This window comes from Cotesia glomerata, linkage group LG5 (assembly GCF_020080835.1).
Source record: "Cotesia glomerata isolate CgM1 linkage group LG5, MPM_Cglom_v2.3, whole genome shotgun sequence".
In the NCBI taxonomy this organism is placed as follows: Eukaryota; Metazoa; Arthropoda; class Insecta; order Hymenoptera; family Braconidae; genus Cotesia; species Cotesia glomerata.
The window spans coordinates 25,609,405-25,626,202 of NC_058162.1; the positions used below are offsets into that span (position 1 = coordinate 25,609,405).

The 16,798-nt window shown below is 25.0% G+C and overlaps 2 protein-coding genes across 2 annotated transcripts; both read left to right on the top strand.

Moving 5' to 3' along the window:
- The first annotated feature begins 743 nt into the window (after positions 1 to 743).
- On the top strand, positions 744 to 5,020 carry LOC123265358 (mitochondrial E3 ubiquitin protein ligase 1-like). Its single transcript, XM_044729084.1, has 5 exons — positions 744 to 1,057; positions 1,640 to 1,845; positions 3,771 to 3,955; positions 4,242 to 4,440; positions 4,559 to 5,020. Exons 1-5 carry the CDS (start codon positions 953 to 955, stop codon positions 4,884 to 4,886), a joined length of 1,023 nt encoding a protein of 340 aa, XP_044585019.1. The 5' UTR covers positions 744 to 952; the 3' UTR covers positions 4,887 to 5,020.
- Positions 5,021 to 7,691: 2,671 nt separating this feature from the next.
- On the top strand, positions 7,692 to 14,410 carry LOC123265359 (cytoplasmic tRNA 2-thiolation protein 1). Its single transcript, XM_044729085.1, has 4 exons — positions 7,692 to 7,829; positions 12,009 to 12,240; positions 12,417 to 12,724; positions 13,975 to 14,410. The coding sequence occupies exons 1-4, from the start codon at positions 7,782 to 7,784 to the stop codon at positions 14,383 to 14,385; spliced, it is 999 nt and encodes a 332-aa protein (XP_044585020.1). The 5' UTR covers positions 7,692 to 7,781; the 3' UTR covers positions 14,386 to 14,410.
- Positions 14,411 to 16,798: the final 2,388 nt, after the last annotated feature.

Genomic DNA, 16,798 nt, shown 5'->3' on the forward strand with positions numbered 1-16,798 from the left:
AGAACGTACTTGGTGTGCGTCATTGTCTATTTCAATTTTTTTTAAGTCCTAGTAAATAGATTTTACGAATTTCATTAAAAGTAAAATATTTTGCAACCACGCACGCTAAATACGTTCTAAAATTTTTTTTAAAATTTTTAAATTTACAATAAAATTTTTTTTAATTTCCGAAAATCAAAAACAATCATATCGGTTACTTGGATTTTTTAATTTTTTTATTTTGTATCTTTTTTTAAAGAAAAAAAAAAATTTTTTTTTCCTAATAGTCTTATGAACGTGGACTTGGCGCGACTTTTTTACAGTGAAACTGTTTTTGTTCGGATTAATAAGTAAGTATTTACGTACTTATTTTTACTGCCTTGGGTTTTATCATTGAAAAAATATATAATTTATAATTAAAAAAATTTTTTAATAATAATTTAATTTAAAAAATCAAAACTTTTGAGTTACAATAAAAAATTTTTCTTAAAAAATAATTAAATTTTCGAAAATAAAAACACACATAAACAATGAAAACATACCTAAAAAGTTTAACAAAATAAATAAATAAATAATTACTCTCTCTAGAGTAATAAAACCCGCAAGCATACTACAGCAATTACCTTTTCTTCTACTGGGTAAATAAATCCTGCAATATCCAGTTTATTACACCTCTAAAAATCCCCTAAAACTTTCAAAAAACCGGCGGGAAAGTTTGCGTCAGAAAAGCAAACTAATAAAAATAAAAACAAACGAGTGTCGTCATCCTCAGTGTCATAAATAATTCTCTCTTTAATATTTTCTAAGTCTAAATTTAAAAGTTGTGTTAAAAAAAATGATTTGACACTTGAAAAAAAATCAAATGAAATGATTAACTTACTAAAACTCAAATCTCAAACTTTTAGGATCAAGATTATTAAGCGCAAAAGCTATAAAATAAGAAATAACTCTGACTACATTAAAATAACCTCTAATGGAATACTTGGGTGAGATAATAGCTCTGGGTATCGACAGCGTTATCCTGGTGGTGTGTCTTCGCCAGTATTTTCACTGTCGGCTGGCAGTAAATTCTGTCAAGGTAATTACCTAAAATCTAATTACTGTTCATCTTAATGTGACATTAAAAATTAACAAACATTTTACGATTTTTAATTTTTTTAATCAATAAAAATTATAAATTAAAAACAAATTTTTTTTAAATGGCAATTAAAATTTTCTAAATTTTTTTTTATCAATTTTTTTCTACTAAAAACATTAAAAATTTGTAAATGTCAGCTAATTTACAAAGATAAATTAAGCAAATATGAAATAATTATTTCAATAAATAAATTATGGCAAAAAAATTGACGTAAAAATTTTAAAAAATAAAAAATTCAATTTTTTAAAACAAATTTAATTGTTAAAAAAAATTAAAAAATTGTCAAGTGATTGCTAATTTTAATATCATCAAATTTTCTACATGTCAAATTTTTTTTTAATAAAATTTCTTAAATGTCAGCTAATATAATTTGCATAGTTTTAAGATAGTAAAATTATCAAACACTTGGCAATTTTTAATCAATAAAAATTATAAGTGAAAAAACTGCACTAACAATTTTTAAAAATTATAATTATGAATATTTATTATCAATAGTTACCAAAATATTTTAGTCTATTTCAGAATGTCCAGATCTGCGATGTCGGCGTTAACTTACATGACATTGTCAAGTCTTCAGAGACGGACAAATTTAACTACGTCGCGTTCCGTGGGATCGTAAAACCTCTCAGCAAGCCTCTTAATGGCATCAACAACCCAGCTATCACTGGAGTCATCCAGCGGCTCATTGTCAAGGAACATGTAGTTGCTAGAACTACTGCTGGATTCTGGTAAATTTATTACAATAATTTATTTGTTAGAAAAATTAATTCTTACTAGCAACCTTGCAACCACTATATAACTGCCGTGACTTGTGAACTATAAATAAATAAAATTTTACTTTATTAAATAATTACTTATGTTAAATTGCACTGTAATTTCTTAAATATTGACGTTTTTAAAGATATAAGCTCATCCCGATGTTACACTCATCAAGAGCTTTCATTTGAATACCCACATGCATTTTGATATATTTTTCATATATACATATATCTAATATATATAAATATATAAAATATATGAAAAATTGATGTGGGTACTCAAATGAAAGGCATTGATGAGTGTAACATCGGTATGAACTTATATCTTTAAAAATGTCAGTAGTTGACAAAATACAAGGTCATTTCTTAAGTATTGAAATTTTTTAAGATATAAGCTCATCCCGATGTTACACTCATCAAGAGCTTTCATTTGAATACCCACATGCATTTTGATATATTTTTCATATATACATATATCTAATATATATAAATATATAAAATATATGAAAAATTGATGTGGGTACTCAAATGAAAGGTCTCGATGAGTGTAACATCGGTATGAACTTATATCTTTAAAAATGTCAGTAGTTGACAAAATACAAGGTCATTTCTTAAGTATTGAAATTTTTTAAGATATAAGCTCATCCCGATGTTACACTCATCAAGAGCTTTCATTTGAATACCCACATGCATTTTGATATATTTTTCATATATACATATATCTAATATATATAAATATATAAAATATATGAAAAATTGATGTGGGTACTCAAATGAAAGGTCTCGATGAGTGTAACATCATAATGAGCTTATCTCTTTAAAAATGTCAATGTTTCACAAGATACAATGTCATTTCTTAATTATTGACATTTTTTAAGATATAAACTCATTTCGATGTTACACTCATCGAGACCTTTCATTTAAGTACCCACATGGTTTTTTTTTATATATTTTATATATATAGTATTTGTGAAATATATAAATATATAAAATATATGAAAAATTGATGTGGGTACTCAAATGAAAGGTCTCGATAAGTAGAACATCGGGATGAGCTTATATCTTTAAAAATGTCAGTAGTTGACAAAATACAAGGTCATTTCTTAAGTATTGACATTTTTTAAGATATAAACTCATTTCGATGTTACACTCATCGAGACCTTTCATTTAAGCACCCACATGGTTTTTTTTATATATTTTATATATATAGTATTTGAGAAATATATAAATATATAAAATATATGAAAAATTGATGTGAGTACTCAAATGAAAGGTCTTGATGGGTGTAACATCGGGATGAGCTTATCTCTTTAAAAATGTCAATGTTTCACAAGATACAAGGTAATTTCTTAATTATTGATATTTTTGAAAATATAAACTCATTTCGATGTTACACTCATCGAGACCTTTCATTTAAGTACCCACATGGTTTTTTTTTATATATTTTATATATATAGTATTTGTGAAATATATAAATATATAAAATATATGAAAAATTGATGTGGGTACTCAAATGAAAGGTCTCGATAAGTAGAACATCGGGATGAGCTTATATCTTTAAAAATGTCAGTAGTTGACAAGATACACTGTAATTTTTTAATTATTGACATTTTTTAAGATATAAACTCATTTCGATGTTGTGATTTTATCATATGACTGTCCTGGACACAATATTTTTCTTATTTTCTTAATAATATAGATGATTTTTTCTGTTAACAAAAAAAATTCCTTCACATAAATTGGAAAAAATTAAAAGTGCAATTTAAAAAAAAATTGTTTTAGTTATAATTCATTTATAAAAAAAATCTTATAAATTATCAGATGTCAGATAATTTAAGCACCATTGAAATAAGATACTAAATTAATTTTATTAATTATTTTTTTCTATTAAATAGGTCAAATGAAGAACGTATAGTGCAAGACGTCTACAATACAGTACCTTTTGCTCTTCAGAATGGATCCGCTAAAGTGGAAGTAACCGATGCATTGTCTGCGGAAATTCTTGACATGGATGTATTATGTGATGAATTTAAACCAAATGCCCCGACTGTTGCTGATCTCATCTGGGAGTTTTTTACCGGTATTTATTTTTAGATTTATTATTTAATTTTTTTCAGAGAAAATTTCCCAGGAATATTCATTAACTATTATCTAATTTAATTTAATTTTTTATAACACTATATCAATCAAAAATGGATAATTTTCAATAAAAAAAAAATTTTTTATTAATTTTTATTAAATTATAAAATTTTCAACATTAAAAATTCAATTTTTAATAAAAAAAAAAATTCTTATCAGCTATTTTTTTAAGTAGAATAATAAATACTAATGTTTTTTTTTTTTTCTTTCACTTTGTATTTTATTAGGATTCCGTCAACGAGGAATGCAATCAACCGAAGAAATGCTGCGAGAAGGAGTTACGATGACAGGAGTAGGAGAACTAACACTAGACAAAGCCGGAAATTTAACATTACAGCCTCCAATAGACGGTACTCCTTTTTATTTAACAACAATGAATGTCGGATCCTTGTTACGAAAATTGGATGAACGGCGAAGAGTTTACAAGTTTGTTTTTGAATAATTTAAATTTATATAATAATAAATTTAAATAATAATAATTTAAAAAAAAAAATTTTTTTTTTTTCAATTTTTGTTTATTAAAAATAAATTAAAAAAATTACAGATGCTTGTGTATAATTTTCGGGACCGTAGGCCTAGTAGTCGGAGGAATGGTGGTTTGTAAGTACCGAAGGGCTCGCAAGGAAAAAAGAATATCCGAGGAGAAGCGACAGAATTTGGAAGAGTCAAGGAAGAAACGTCGCCAGAGAGTGAGAGATAGCGAATTACGCGAAGATCAAATTTGTGTAGTGTGCAAGGAGAACCCAAGAGAAGTAATTTTGTTACCCTGTGGACATGTTTGCTTGTGTGAAGATTGCTCAGCAAGTATCAACGATTACTGTCCTGGTTGTCGGGCGGTGATTGAGCAGAAGAACGCTGCTTATATAATTTGACGGCTTTTTTTTTTAGATATTTAAAATTTAATTGTAATTTGTAAAATAAATTATTAATTAAAAATTTAGATTACATTGTATGAGTTGGATTGTGTACAAAAATTTGTATGATATGAAATATATATTTAAATTAATTGTTTAAAAATTTTTTGTAGTTAATTTTTGTTCTATTATAGATTTTAGTTGAATTATGGAATTAACTTTAACTCAAATTCTTCTTCAAAAAATTAGAAGTAAAATTTTTTTTATAAGGTAAAGTACCCAGTAGTTAAACAGGTTTCAAAGTAAAACTTATTTGACTGTACTTTCAATATATAAAGATGTAATTATTAGTTCAAATTAGTGATTTTCATGGAAATATAAACAATTTTCAATTGATTAGCAAAATAACAAAGAGAATTGATTATTTATATTTTGACAACGTTTTTAAAATAGACGATGAAAGAAGTAGTAGTTGAACACTCTGGGAGCAGTAGTTGAACTAATAAAATATATGGCAATAGGCACACTAAAAATTTTCAACGTTTTATTGAAATATAACATATTATTGAATAATATTAAAAATAATACTGTGAATATTTAATATGTTCATTTGAAAATGACAAATATTTGTATTTAATTTTTTAAATACATTTTTTATGAATGACAAAGCAAATTTTCGATTATAAATCAAAAAAACTCAATTCAAAACGTTCAATAATTTTTAACTACACTAATTTTTAGTCATAAAACTTATTTAAATTGCAGTAATTAATACAAATGACAATGCTGATCACTAGTCTATAAACCTATTAGAGGTTACAGTGCTGTTAAAATTATACGGCCCCAGCCTGTTCAGGTTATGGGTACCGCTTTGAAAATTTCGAGGTATAGTTGAACGCTAAAATTTAATATAAAAATTATAGTTTATGTTTTTGCAAAAAATATATGTTATTTAGAAAAGACTATTTCATTAGATGGTACAATTTTTTTGACTTAAAATGGTATACCGTTTTTTTAATTGTTCAGTTTACAATTTAGTACCTTTTTAATGAAAAAAATAGCATTTATCAGCGATTCTCGACATGTCAATTTTTAAGTTAATACAAATATAACTGTTTTGATTTATAATTGAAAAAATTTAGAGAAATCAATTACTGTATCATTTAATAATTATAATATGCGCATATTACTCATAATAAATTTACGGATTTTGTATTATAACAATTCGAAAAGTCTGTTCAAGTACTGGTCCCATTTTTATAAGTGTTCAACTATTGGGTACTTTGCTTTATGAAAGGAGTAGTAGTTGAACTAATAAAATATATGGCAATAGGCACACCAAAAATTTTCAACGTTTTATTGAAATATCAAAAGAAATATAACATATTATTGAATAATATTAAAAATAATACTGTGAATATTTAATATGTTCATTTGAAAACGACAAATATTTGTATTTAATTTTTTAAATACATTTTTTATGAATGCCAAAAAGCAAATTTTCAATTATAAATCAAAAAAACTCTATTCAAAACGTTCAATAATTTTTAGTCATAAAACTTATTTAAATTGCAGTAATTAATGCAAATGACAATTCTTATCACTAGTCTATAAACCTATTAGAGGTTACAGTGCTGTTAAAATTATATGGCCCCAGCCTGTTTAGGTTATGGGTACCGCTGTGAAAATTTCGAGGTATAAGTTGAATGCTAAAATTTAATATAAAAATTCTAGTTTATGTCTTTGCAAAAAATATATGTTATTTCGAAAAGACTATTATATTAGATGTACAATTTTTTTTACTTAAAATGATATACCGTTTTTTAGATTTTTCGGTTTACGATTTAGTACCTTTTTAATGAAAAAAATAGCATCTATCGGCGATTCTCTTTGTGTCAACTTTTAAGTTAACTTATTAACTTTATTAATTAATAAAAATAGAATTGTTTTGATTTATAATTGAAAAAACTTACAGAAATCAAATACTGTAACATTTAATAATTATAATATGCGCATGTTACTCATAATAAATTTATGGATTTTGTATTATAACAATTGGAAAAGTCTGTTCAAGTACTGGTCCCATTTTTATAAGTGTTCAAGTACTGGGTACTTTACCTTATCGATGTGCGTCATTGTGTATTTCAATTTTTTTAAAGTCCTAGTAAATAGATTCTACGAATTTCATTAAAAGTAAAATATTTTGCAACCACGCACACTAAATACGTTCTAAAATTTTTTTTTTAATTTTTAAATTTACAATAAGATTTTTTTTAATTTCCGAAAATCATAAGCAATCATATCGGTTACTTGGATTTTTTAATTTTTTTATTTTGTAACTTTTTGTAAAGAAAAAAAAAAATTTTTTTTCCTAATAGTCTTATGAACGTGGACTTGGCGCGATTTTTTTTACAGTGAAACTGTTTTTGTTCGGATTTTAACTTCCCGCTAAGAAAATCGAAGATTTATTAACCTGTGCAAATTTAGCACCTCATCCAAGGATTCGCGAAGTAAAAATGACCTTAATCGATAGGTCTACGTTAGGTCCGGATAGGTCCACCAAAATTTTCGTTAGGTCCCTCATAGTTTTTTTACAAAAAATTTTTTTAATTTTTACTAAAAAAAAAAAAAAATAGCACCTCATTCTATGAAAAGCTGGCTAATTTTATCAAAATCGCATTCTTTATCGTAAGGTCTGTATTATTTATTAATTTAAATTATTTAAGACGAGTGCTGACTGCTCTGCAGTCGGTAACATCAATTTCACTTTTTTCTATTAAAATGTAGCACGTGTAAATATTTTTGTTATTACAATCTGATGTAACCAGAAATCAGAATCCAAAACTAACCTGTTTTATTTACTCACATTGTTACTCATTGTTAATTATTACCCTTCAATTATTTGATTTAACAATGCCACCAAAATGTTCAGCAAATTGTCCCAATAAAGCAATACTAAAGGTGAGTTTTAAAATATTTATAAGGAAAAAATATATTATAGTAAAATTAGACATTTAAAATTTTTTGTGATGCTGAAAATTTCTTTATTTTTATTACAAAAAAATTATAACAAATAAATAATTAAAAAAATTTGTACTTTTAAATTTTACAATTATTAATTTAGTTGTCATAGAAATTAAAAAAATTGACAGTTGTCTGTTAATTTGACAATCATTTTATTTATTTTTATTTTATTTTATTTTTCCATTACATAAACCCAACAGCCCAAAGGGCCAATAACAGGGTTACTTAATTTTTACAATGTTGACGATTTTGACATTGTAGCAATCTTAAGATAGTGTAAGGCTCTATATAAACTAAAACTTAATAATTGAATGTTTAATGTATTTATTTACATATAGTTTAGTAACTAATGTAGTAAAAAGAAAGAGAAAAAAGAAGAAAAAATAGAAATGATACAAGTTTACATATGCAGAGTTCCCTGATTAAGAAATCTCATTTGGAATGATTCGAAAAGACGCGGGTTTAATCATTTCAAATCATCCCAAATTGTCAGGATGATTTTGACTTTCAAGCATAAATTTTACAACGAATCATTTTATATCATATCAAATAATAAAAAATGTAATATTATTTTATGATTTAAAATGATTTGAAATGATTTCAACTTCCAAATCATTTTTGAATAATATTGAATGATAAAATAATATTGAAAATTCTGGTTCTTCAGATGATTTAAATATTTGAAATGATTTCAACTTCCAAAATCATTTTTGAATAATATTGAATGATAAAATAATATAGAAATTTCTGATTTTTCAGATGATATAAAATTATTTAGCATAATTTAAACGTTCGAATCATTTTAAATAATATTGAATGATAAAATAACATCGAAAATTCTGGTTCATCAAATGATTTATTATTCGAAATGATTTCAACTTCCAAATCATTTTGAATAATATTGAATGATAAAAATAATATAGAAATTTCTGGTTCTTCAGATGATATAAAATTATTTAGCATAATTTAAACGTTCGAATCATTTTGAATAATATTGAATGATAAAAATAATATTATAATTTCTGGTTTTCCATGATTTAATATTATTTTAAATGATTCCAACTTCAAATCATCTTAAATAATACTGAATAACATTGAAAGCTCGTTTGGGTAATTTTAAATTTTATAAATTTCTTTTAATATTTTCGATCCCAGAGTGATCATAATCATTTAATTGTTATTAGTTTGATAAATAGAATGGTAATGAAGGTGTCGTTATAGGGATACAAAGATTGAATTGTCATTGTTACATAGGTATAATTTTATTTTTTATTGAACCTCAAAACTATTGGGTTGTAGACATACATAGTCAGTCATAGAAATCAAAGATAAATTTTCTACTCTAATAAATACCATTTTGATACTATTTTTTTATATCTATAATTGTAAATTTATTTTCCCACTCTTTTATAACAAATATATGTTCAAAAATATCAAATTTTTCTACTGCAGCTACTGTTACCTTTACGTAAACTTGATCATGTCGATTATAAAAGCAATGAATCTTAGCAATTTTATTGTTATCTAAGTAGACTGTTGTGTTGTTTGTTTTATTGCCTTTTAGTATAAAGTGTACCATAAAACACTACACTATTATAAATACATCGGGTATAAATTTTTTCCTCTTCTGGTATTACGTTTTTAACATCATTTTGTATTAATAAAACCCCATCGTTGGTTCTGATACAATTTGTTATTTCTTTTTTTTATCTAATATCGCTTTTGCAAAAATTGCCAAGTAATTTCCTTTTAAGCCCTCGAAAGTTGACCTCTGAACATATTGTCCAGTAAACACCGGTTCGCCATTTGATTCATGATCCCTTTAGGACTTGTGACTTTTTTTTTCAAATTATATATTATTTTCAAATATATATGCAGAGTTATTGGATGATGGTCCATAAAAAGACTAAGAACTTTGAATCATTCTGAATAATTTTGAATAGTAAAATTATGATTTAAATTATTCAGAACTAAGAACTTTGAATCATTTTGAATAATAAAATTATGATTTAAAATTATTCAGAACTAAAATTGAATCATTTTGAATAATTGTGAATCATAATTTTGTGATATCATACAATATGAAATTATTAAAATTTTTCGAATCATTCCAAATCATATTTCTTAATCAGGGTTACATTTTCAGCTCCTATTGTTGTTAGCCAGGACCAAGTGTACCTATATTAGTTATATTATGAGGAGTTAAGGTAGTACCCTCGCCAGAGTCGTTTTCTTAGGATTTTTTTTAACTTCGGCAGATTAATATTCATATAATTCTGCGTCGATTGGCGCAATTTGAAAATTTTTGACCATTTAGTTTCAGAGATATTTAATTTCAAAGTTTGAGTTTTGAACGCTCTTTTACATTGCGGTATACGGGATATCGAAAAGTTTACCTACAAACATTTTATATCTCAGAAACTTTTCTTAGGATTCTTTTAAAAAACTAGAGTAACGTTAACTAACAACTAAACAATTTTTTAAAATAATTTCATTGATAATTACCACACAGTTTCAGAGATATTTATTAATAAGCAATGAAAAATTTACCAGACTCTAGCCGAGGAGGGGATACGTTAATAAAACTGTGGCAACAACGCAAGTTTTGTGAGCCGCGAAAAAATATGAGACGCGCATGCGCTGAAAAATTTGAAACTTTTAATTTACTTTAAGTGTAACTTTATAGTTATTAGTTTTGTGTATTTAAAAAGTAACAATGATTATTTTATGAAAATAAGTATTTTCTATATTTATAAAAATTCAAAAAGTTAATAAGTTGAATATAATAATATATATTAATCTTTCATAAGTTATAAAAATAATAGTCAGATGAAATAATAAAAAAAATACTAAAATTTAAAATCCGTAAATACATCAACATAAAAATTCAATTACTGATTTTTCTGAAAACAAAACAATATTGTCAATTATTTTTTCTATTTGTTATTTGCATATTTGCTAGTGATTTCTGTCGTTTTCAAGGACTTTTTTATGAATCGTCCTTTATAAGTCAATTTTTCAGACATTGTAATTATATTTCCGAATAAATGTATGTAAATAAATAAATAAACGCATGTGTCAAAACAGAGGTTAATCTACAGTTAGTCCAAAACACTACAGTATAACCACTATAAAATATCTTAACGCTCACGCAGTGTTGCCAGACTTTTCAAACGATCAGTTTCTCGTTTGTGATTGGCTAAAATAAGTACATAAACAGCAAAAAGTTTTAGGCTTGTCAATAATGACTCTAAAGTATATGTACCATACACTCTAGCACAAACTTTTGACGACGGAAGTCGCGAGGGTACTACCTTAAGTATCGGTATCACGCAATTTCAGAATTATTGACGCAAGAGTACTAGGAGTGAGCGGTTGATTGTATCCGAAAAGATCAAGTTCAAGATCCTCATCATTATTATTGGCAACGACGAAATTACAAATTGCTGAGAGTCTATACAATGGAGATGCCTGTGCCAAAGTCGATCTCACTAGAGGAAGATGGAAGAGATTCGAGGATCTGAGGTTACGCGATGGTAGTTTAATAGGGAGCAAGGGGAGGAAATTTGGGCTGTGAACAAAACTCCTACAAACACCCATAACAAATAATACCGCCGCACATTTTCTTCTCTCTTCGAGAGTCAGCATATTAGTGCTCCTACATAAGTCGAGATAATTGGTTCCACGAACCGGATAGTCACCAGTTTTCTTGTAGACAAGATATTTAATGAATTTACGTTGTATTATTTCGAGGCTCTGTATATGCTTTTTATAGGTCGGTGACCAGATAACCGACGCATACTCTAACTTAGGTCGAACGAGGGCTGAATATAGGGCCTTAATTGCTACTAGATTTTTAAAATTTTTTGTCATTCTAATTACAAATCCCAGGGTCTTGAGAGCTGATGCAGCTATAGCAGCGTAATGATTGGTAAACGATAGATGATTATCAAAGATAACTCCATTGTTATCAAAGATAACAGATCATTAATCTGTTAGATTTTTGTAACAATTAAATTATAACTAAAAATAAAAGAAAACAAATAATTAATGGAAATTTTTCAAAGCTTTTTTTTTATTGTGATTGATTTTTAATTAAATATTTAAATTTTTCAGCGACCTAAAACTGGAGATGCACTGTGCAAAGAATGTTTTTTCCTGGCCTTTGAGACAGAAATTCATCACACAATAGTTAATGGTAAATTATTCAAACCTGGGTACAAAGTTGCAATAGGAGCATCAGGTGGCAAAGACTCAACTGTCTTGGCTTATGTTCTTAAAGTTTTAAACGACAGATACAATTATGGGCTTGATTTATTTTTGTTGTCAATTGACGAGGGAATAACAGGCAAGTTTTTTTTTTTTCGCTATTTATTAAATAAAAATTTTAAACTGATAAATTATTCTAAAAAAAATTTATTCGCAAAGCTTAATTTATTTTGTTAAAAAATTATTTGTAAATTTCAATATTGTGTTTTTTTTTATTGACTTAATAATTACTAATTATTAATGATAAAATTGCAGGTTACCGAGACGATAGTTTGAAGACAGTCGAGCAGAACAGAGATGACTATCAAATGCCTCTAAAAATCCTATCTTACAAGGACCTCTACGGCTGGACAATGGACAAAATAGTCGAACAAATAGGCCGTAAAAATAATTGTACCTTTTGCGGGGTATTTAGACGCCAAGCTTTAGACCGTGGTGCTGCTCTTCTGGAGGTTGATTGCATCGCTACTGGACACAATGCTGATGATATTGCAGAGACTGTTTTGATGAATATTTTACGGGGAGATATTGCTAGGCTTGAGAGATGTACGTCAATAATTACGGTAATTACATTTCTTTATTTATAATTTTTTATAAAAATTTCATTAATCTTTAATTTAGTTAAAAATTTAAAAATCAATTTTAAATTTTAATTTTATCGATTTTTTTTTTAATTTTAATGTTTTTTAAAGAAATTAAAAGTAAATTTTTAATAAAAATTTTATTAATTTTTTACAAAAATTTTACTAATTTTTAATCTACTTAAAAAGTGAAAATTTAATTTTAAATTTAAATTTTGATTTTTTTTTTAATTTAAATTTTTTTAAGAAAAATTAATTTTTAATAAAAATTTTACTAATTTTTAATTTACTTAAAACTGAAAAATTAATTTAAAGTTTTAATATTATCGATTTATTTTTAAATTTTAATTTTTTTTAAATAAATTAAAAATTAATTTTTAGTAAAAATTTTATTAATTTTTGATAATAATTCTATTAATTTTTAATAAAAATTTTATTAATTTTTGACAAAAATTTGACTAATTTTTAATTTAATTAAAAACTGAAAAATCAATTTTAAATTTTAATTTTATCGATTTTTTTTTAATTTTAATGTTTTTTAAAGAAATTAAAAGTAAATTTTTAATAAAAATTTTATTAATTTTTTACAAAAATTTTATTAATTTTTTACAAAAATTTTACTAATTTTAAATCTACTTAAAAAGTGAAAATTTAATTTTAAATTTAATTAAAAACTGAAAAATCAATTTTAAATTTTAATTTTATCGATTTTTTTTTGAAATTTTAATTTTTTTTAAAGAAATTAAAAATTAATTTTTAATAAAAATTTTATTAATTTTTAATTTACTTAAAAACGCAAAAATTGATTTAAAATTAAAATTTTGATTTTTTTTTCAATGTTAATTTTTTTTAAAGAAATTAAAAATTAATTTTTAATAAAAATTTTATTAATTTTTAATTTACTTAAAAACGCAAAAATTGATTTAAAATTAAAATTTTGATTTTTTTTTCAATGTTAATTTTTTTTAAAGAAATTAAAAATTAATTTTTAATAATAATTTTACTAATTTTTAAAAAAAATTTTATTAATATTTAATTTGCTTAAAACTGAAAAAATTATTTTGAATTTTAATTTTATCGATTTTTTATTTTAAATTTTTTTAAAGAAATTAAAAATTAATTTTTAATGAAAATTTCATTAATTTTTAATTTACATGAAAACTAAAAAATTAATTTTCAATTAAAATTTTATTGATATTTTTTTTAATAATAATTTATTTTTACTCTAACAGTCTGGTGAAGATACAATAATGCGTTGCAAGCCACTGAAGTACACTTACGAAAAGGAAATAGTAATGTACGCCTACTACAAACAGCTCGTTTACTTCTCAACAGAGTGCATATTCGCGCCGAATGCGTACCGCGGACACACGAGGACTTTTCTGAAAAATTTGGAAAAAGTAAGGCCATCCTCAATCATTGATATCATCCATTCAGGCGAAAGGTTGCAGGTCAAAGGGACTGTGAAGATGCCTGAGCGAAGACACTGCAGTCGCTGCGGATTCGTGTCCAGTCAGGAAATTTGCAAGGCTTGCATCTTGCTGGAAGGATTGAATCGCGGATTACCTAAGCTAGGTATCGGAAAATCTCAACGTGCTATGCAGCTTCTGACTAAGAATAAAGAAAAATCTGTTGAATTTTAGATAGTTAAATTTGTAAATAAAGATTTTGTATTTTTTACAAAAAAGTTTATTTTTACGAGTCTAAAATTAACAGAAGACATTTTTTAAATTATAAATATTTTTTTAAACGTAAAGTTCAATTTTTTTTTTTTTTTTTTTTTTTTCAATTTTAAGCTTGATAAAAAAATTTTTTATAATTTAAATAAATGTTAGCTGTCTGCAAACTTAAAACTCAATTTTTTTTGACTCGAATTCCAGATTAAAGAATAAAAAAAATTGTACCTGCTATTTGTATAAATTATTTGTAATTTATAAATATTTCATGACTAATATACAGTCAATAATTTTCAAAATAATTAAATGAATTAATTAATGAAAAAGAAGTTAGCCGACATTTCAAAATTTTTCGAAATTTTTTATTGAAGAAAATTTCAATTAAACAATTAAAAAAAAAATTGTCACATATCAAAAATTTAAAAAACTACAAGTGTAATTTTTTAGAAATATTTTTTTAGTTGTAATTTAATTAATAAAAAAAATCAAAAATTTTTAGGCATCTGCTAACTTCAGTTTTATATTAAGTAAGATAAAATTTTATTAAAATTACTTAGGGCCAGTTTTTCAATCCGGGATAAAATTTTATCCGAGATAAAAGTACTGCGATATGATAAACGTTCAATAATTTTTAACTACGCTAATTTTTAGTTATAAAACTTATTTAAATTGCAGTAATTAATACAAATGACAATGCTGATCACTGGTCTATAAACCTATTAGAGGTTACAGTGCTGTTAAAATTATACGGCCCCAGCCTGTTCAGGTTATGGGTACCGCTTTGAAAATTTCGAGGTATAGTTGAACGCTAAAATTTAATATAAAAATTATAGTTTATGTCTTTGTAAAAAATATATGTTATTTAGAAAAGACTATTTCATTAGATGGTACAATTTGTTTTAACTTAAAATGATATACCGTTTTTTTTATTGTTCAGTTTACAATTTAGTACCTTTTTAATGAAAAAATAGCATTTATCAGCGATTCTCGACATGTCAATTTTTAAGTTAATACAAATATAATTGTTTTGATCTATAATTGAAAAAACTTAGAGAAATCAATTACTGTATTATTTAATAATTACACGCTTTATTACACGCTTTATATTAGCTTCACTTGTATGTCAGTTTGTCAGTATGTCAGTAACTCTCCGTGGGTAATCTGCGCGCCTGCGGCCTTCCTTGGTTCTGGTAGCCGTTTCTCAGGCTCGCTCTCCGAAATCGAACTCTGATTCCCCGTATTTATAATATTTATAAATAATTATTTTTTTTATTAGCTTCACTTGTATGTCAGTATGTCAGTATGTCAGTATGTAACTCTCCGTGGGTAATTTGTGCGCCTGAATATTTTTGATAATCAACAAATAATAGTTTAAAAAAACTAAAAACACGCTTTTTATAGAAAACCAAACTAAAAAATAGAAAATAAATTTAAATTAAGAATAGTGTTAAAAATTTCAATAAATATAAATTAATAATAGTGTAAATAAAAAAAATGTATTTTATTTTAAAAAAAGCGTGGGGTGCTTTTTAAGATATTATCAAAATGATAATCACTCTAATCATATCTGTCAATAAAATATTTATAACTATTGACACCATGCACCTCACGCTTTTTTTAAAATAAAATACATTTTTTTTATTTACACTATTATTAATTTATATTTATTGAAATTTTTAACACTATTCTTAATTTAAATTTATTTTCTATTTTTTAGTTTGGTTTTCTATAAAAAGCGTGTTTTTAGTTTTTTTAAACTATTATTTATTATAATATGCGCATATTACTCATAATAAATTTACGGATTTTGTATTATAACAATTCGAAAAGTCTGTTCAAGTACTGGTCCTATTTTTATAAGTGTTCAAGTACTGGGTACTTTGCCTTATGAAAGGAGTAGTAGTTGAACACTCTGGGAGCAGTAGTTGAACTAATAAAATATATGGCAATAGGCACACTAAAAATTTTCAACATTTTATTGAAATATCAAAAGAAATATAACATATTATTGAATAATATTAAAAGTAATACTGTCAATATTTAATATGTTCATTTGAAAATGACAAATATTTGTATTTAATTTTTTAAATACATTTTTTATGAATGACAAAGCAAATTTTCGATTATAAATAAAAAAAACTCAATTCAAAACGTTCAATAATTTTTAACTACACTAATTTTTAGTCATAAAACTTATTTAAATTGCAGTAATTAATACAAATGACAATGCCGATCACTAGTCTATAAACCTATTAGAGGTTATAGTGCTGTTAAAATTATACGGCTCCAGCCTGTTCAGGTTATGGGTACCGCTTTGAAAATTTCGAGGTATAGTTGAACGCTAAAATTTAATATAAAAATTATAGTTTATGTCTTTGCA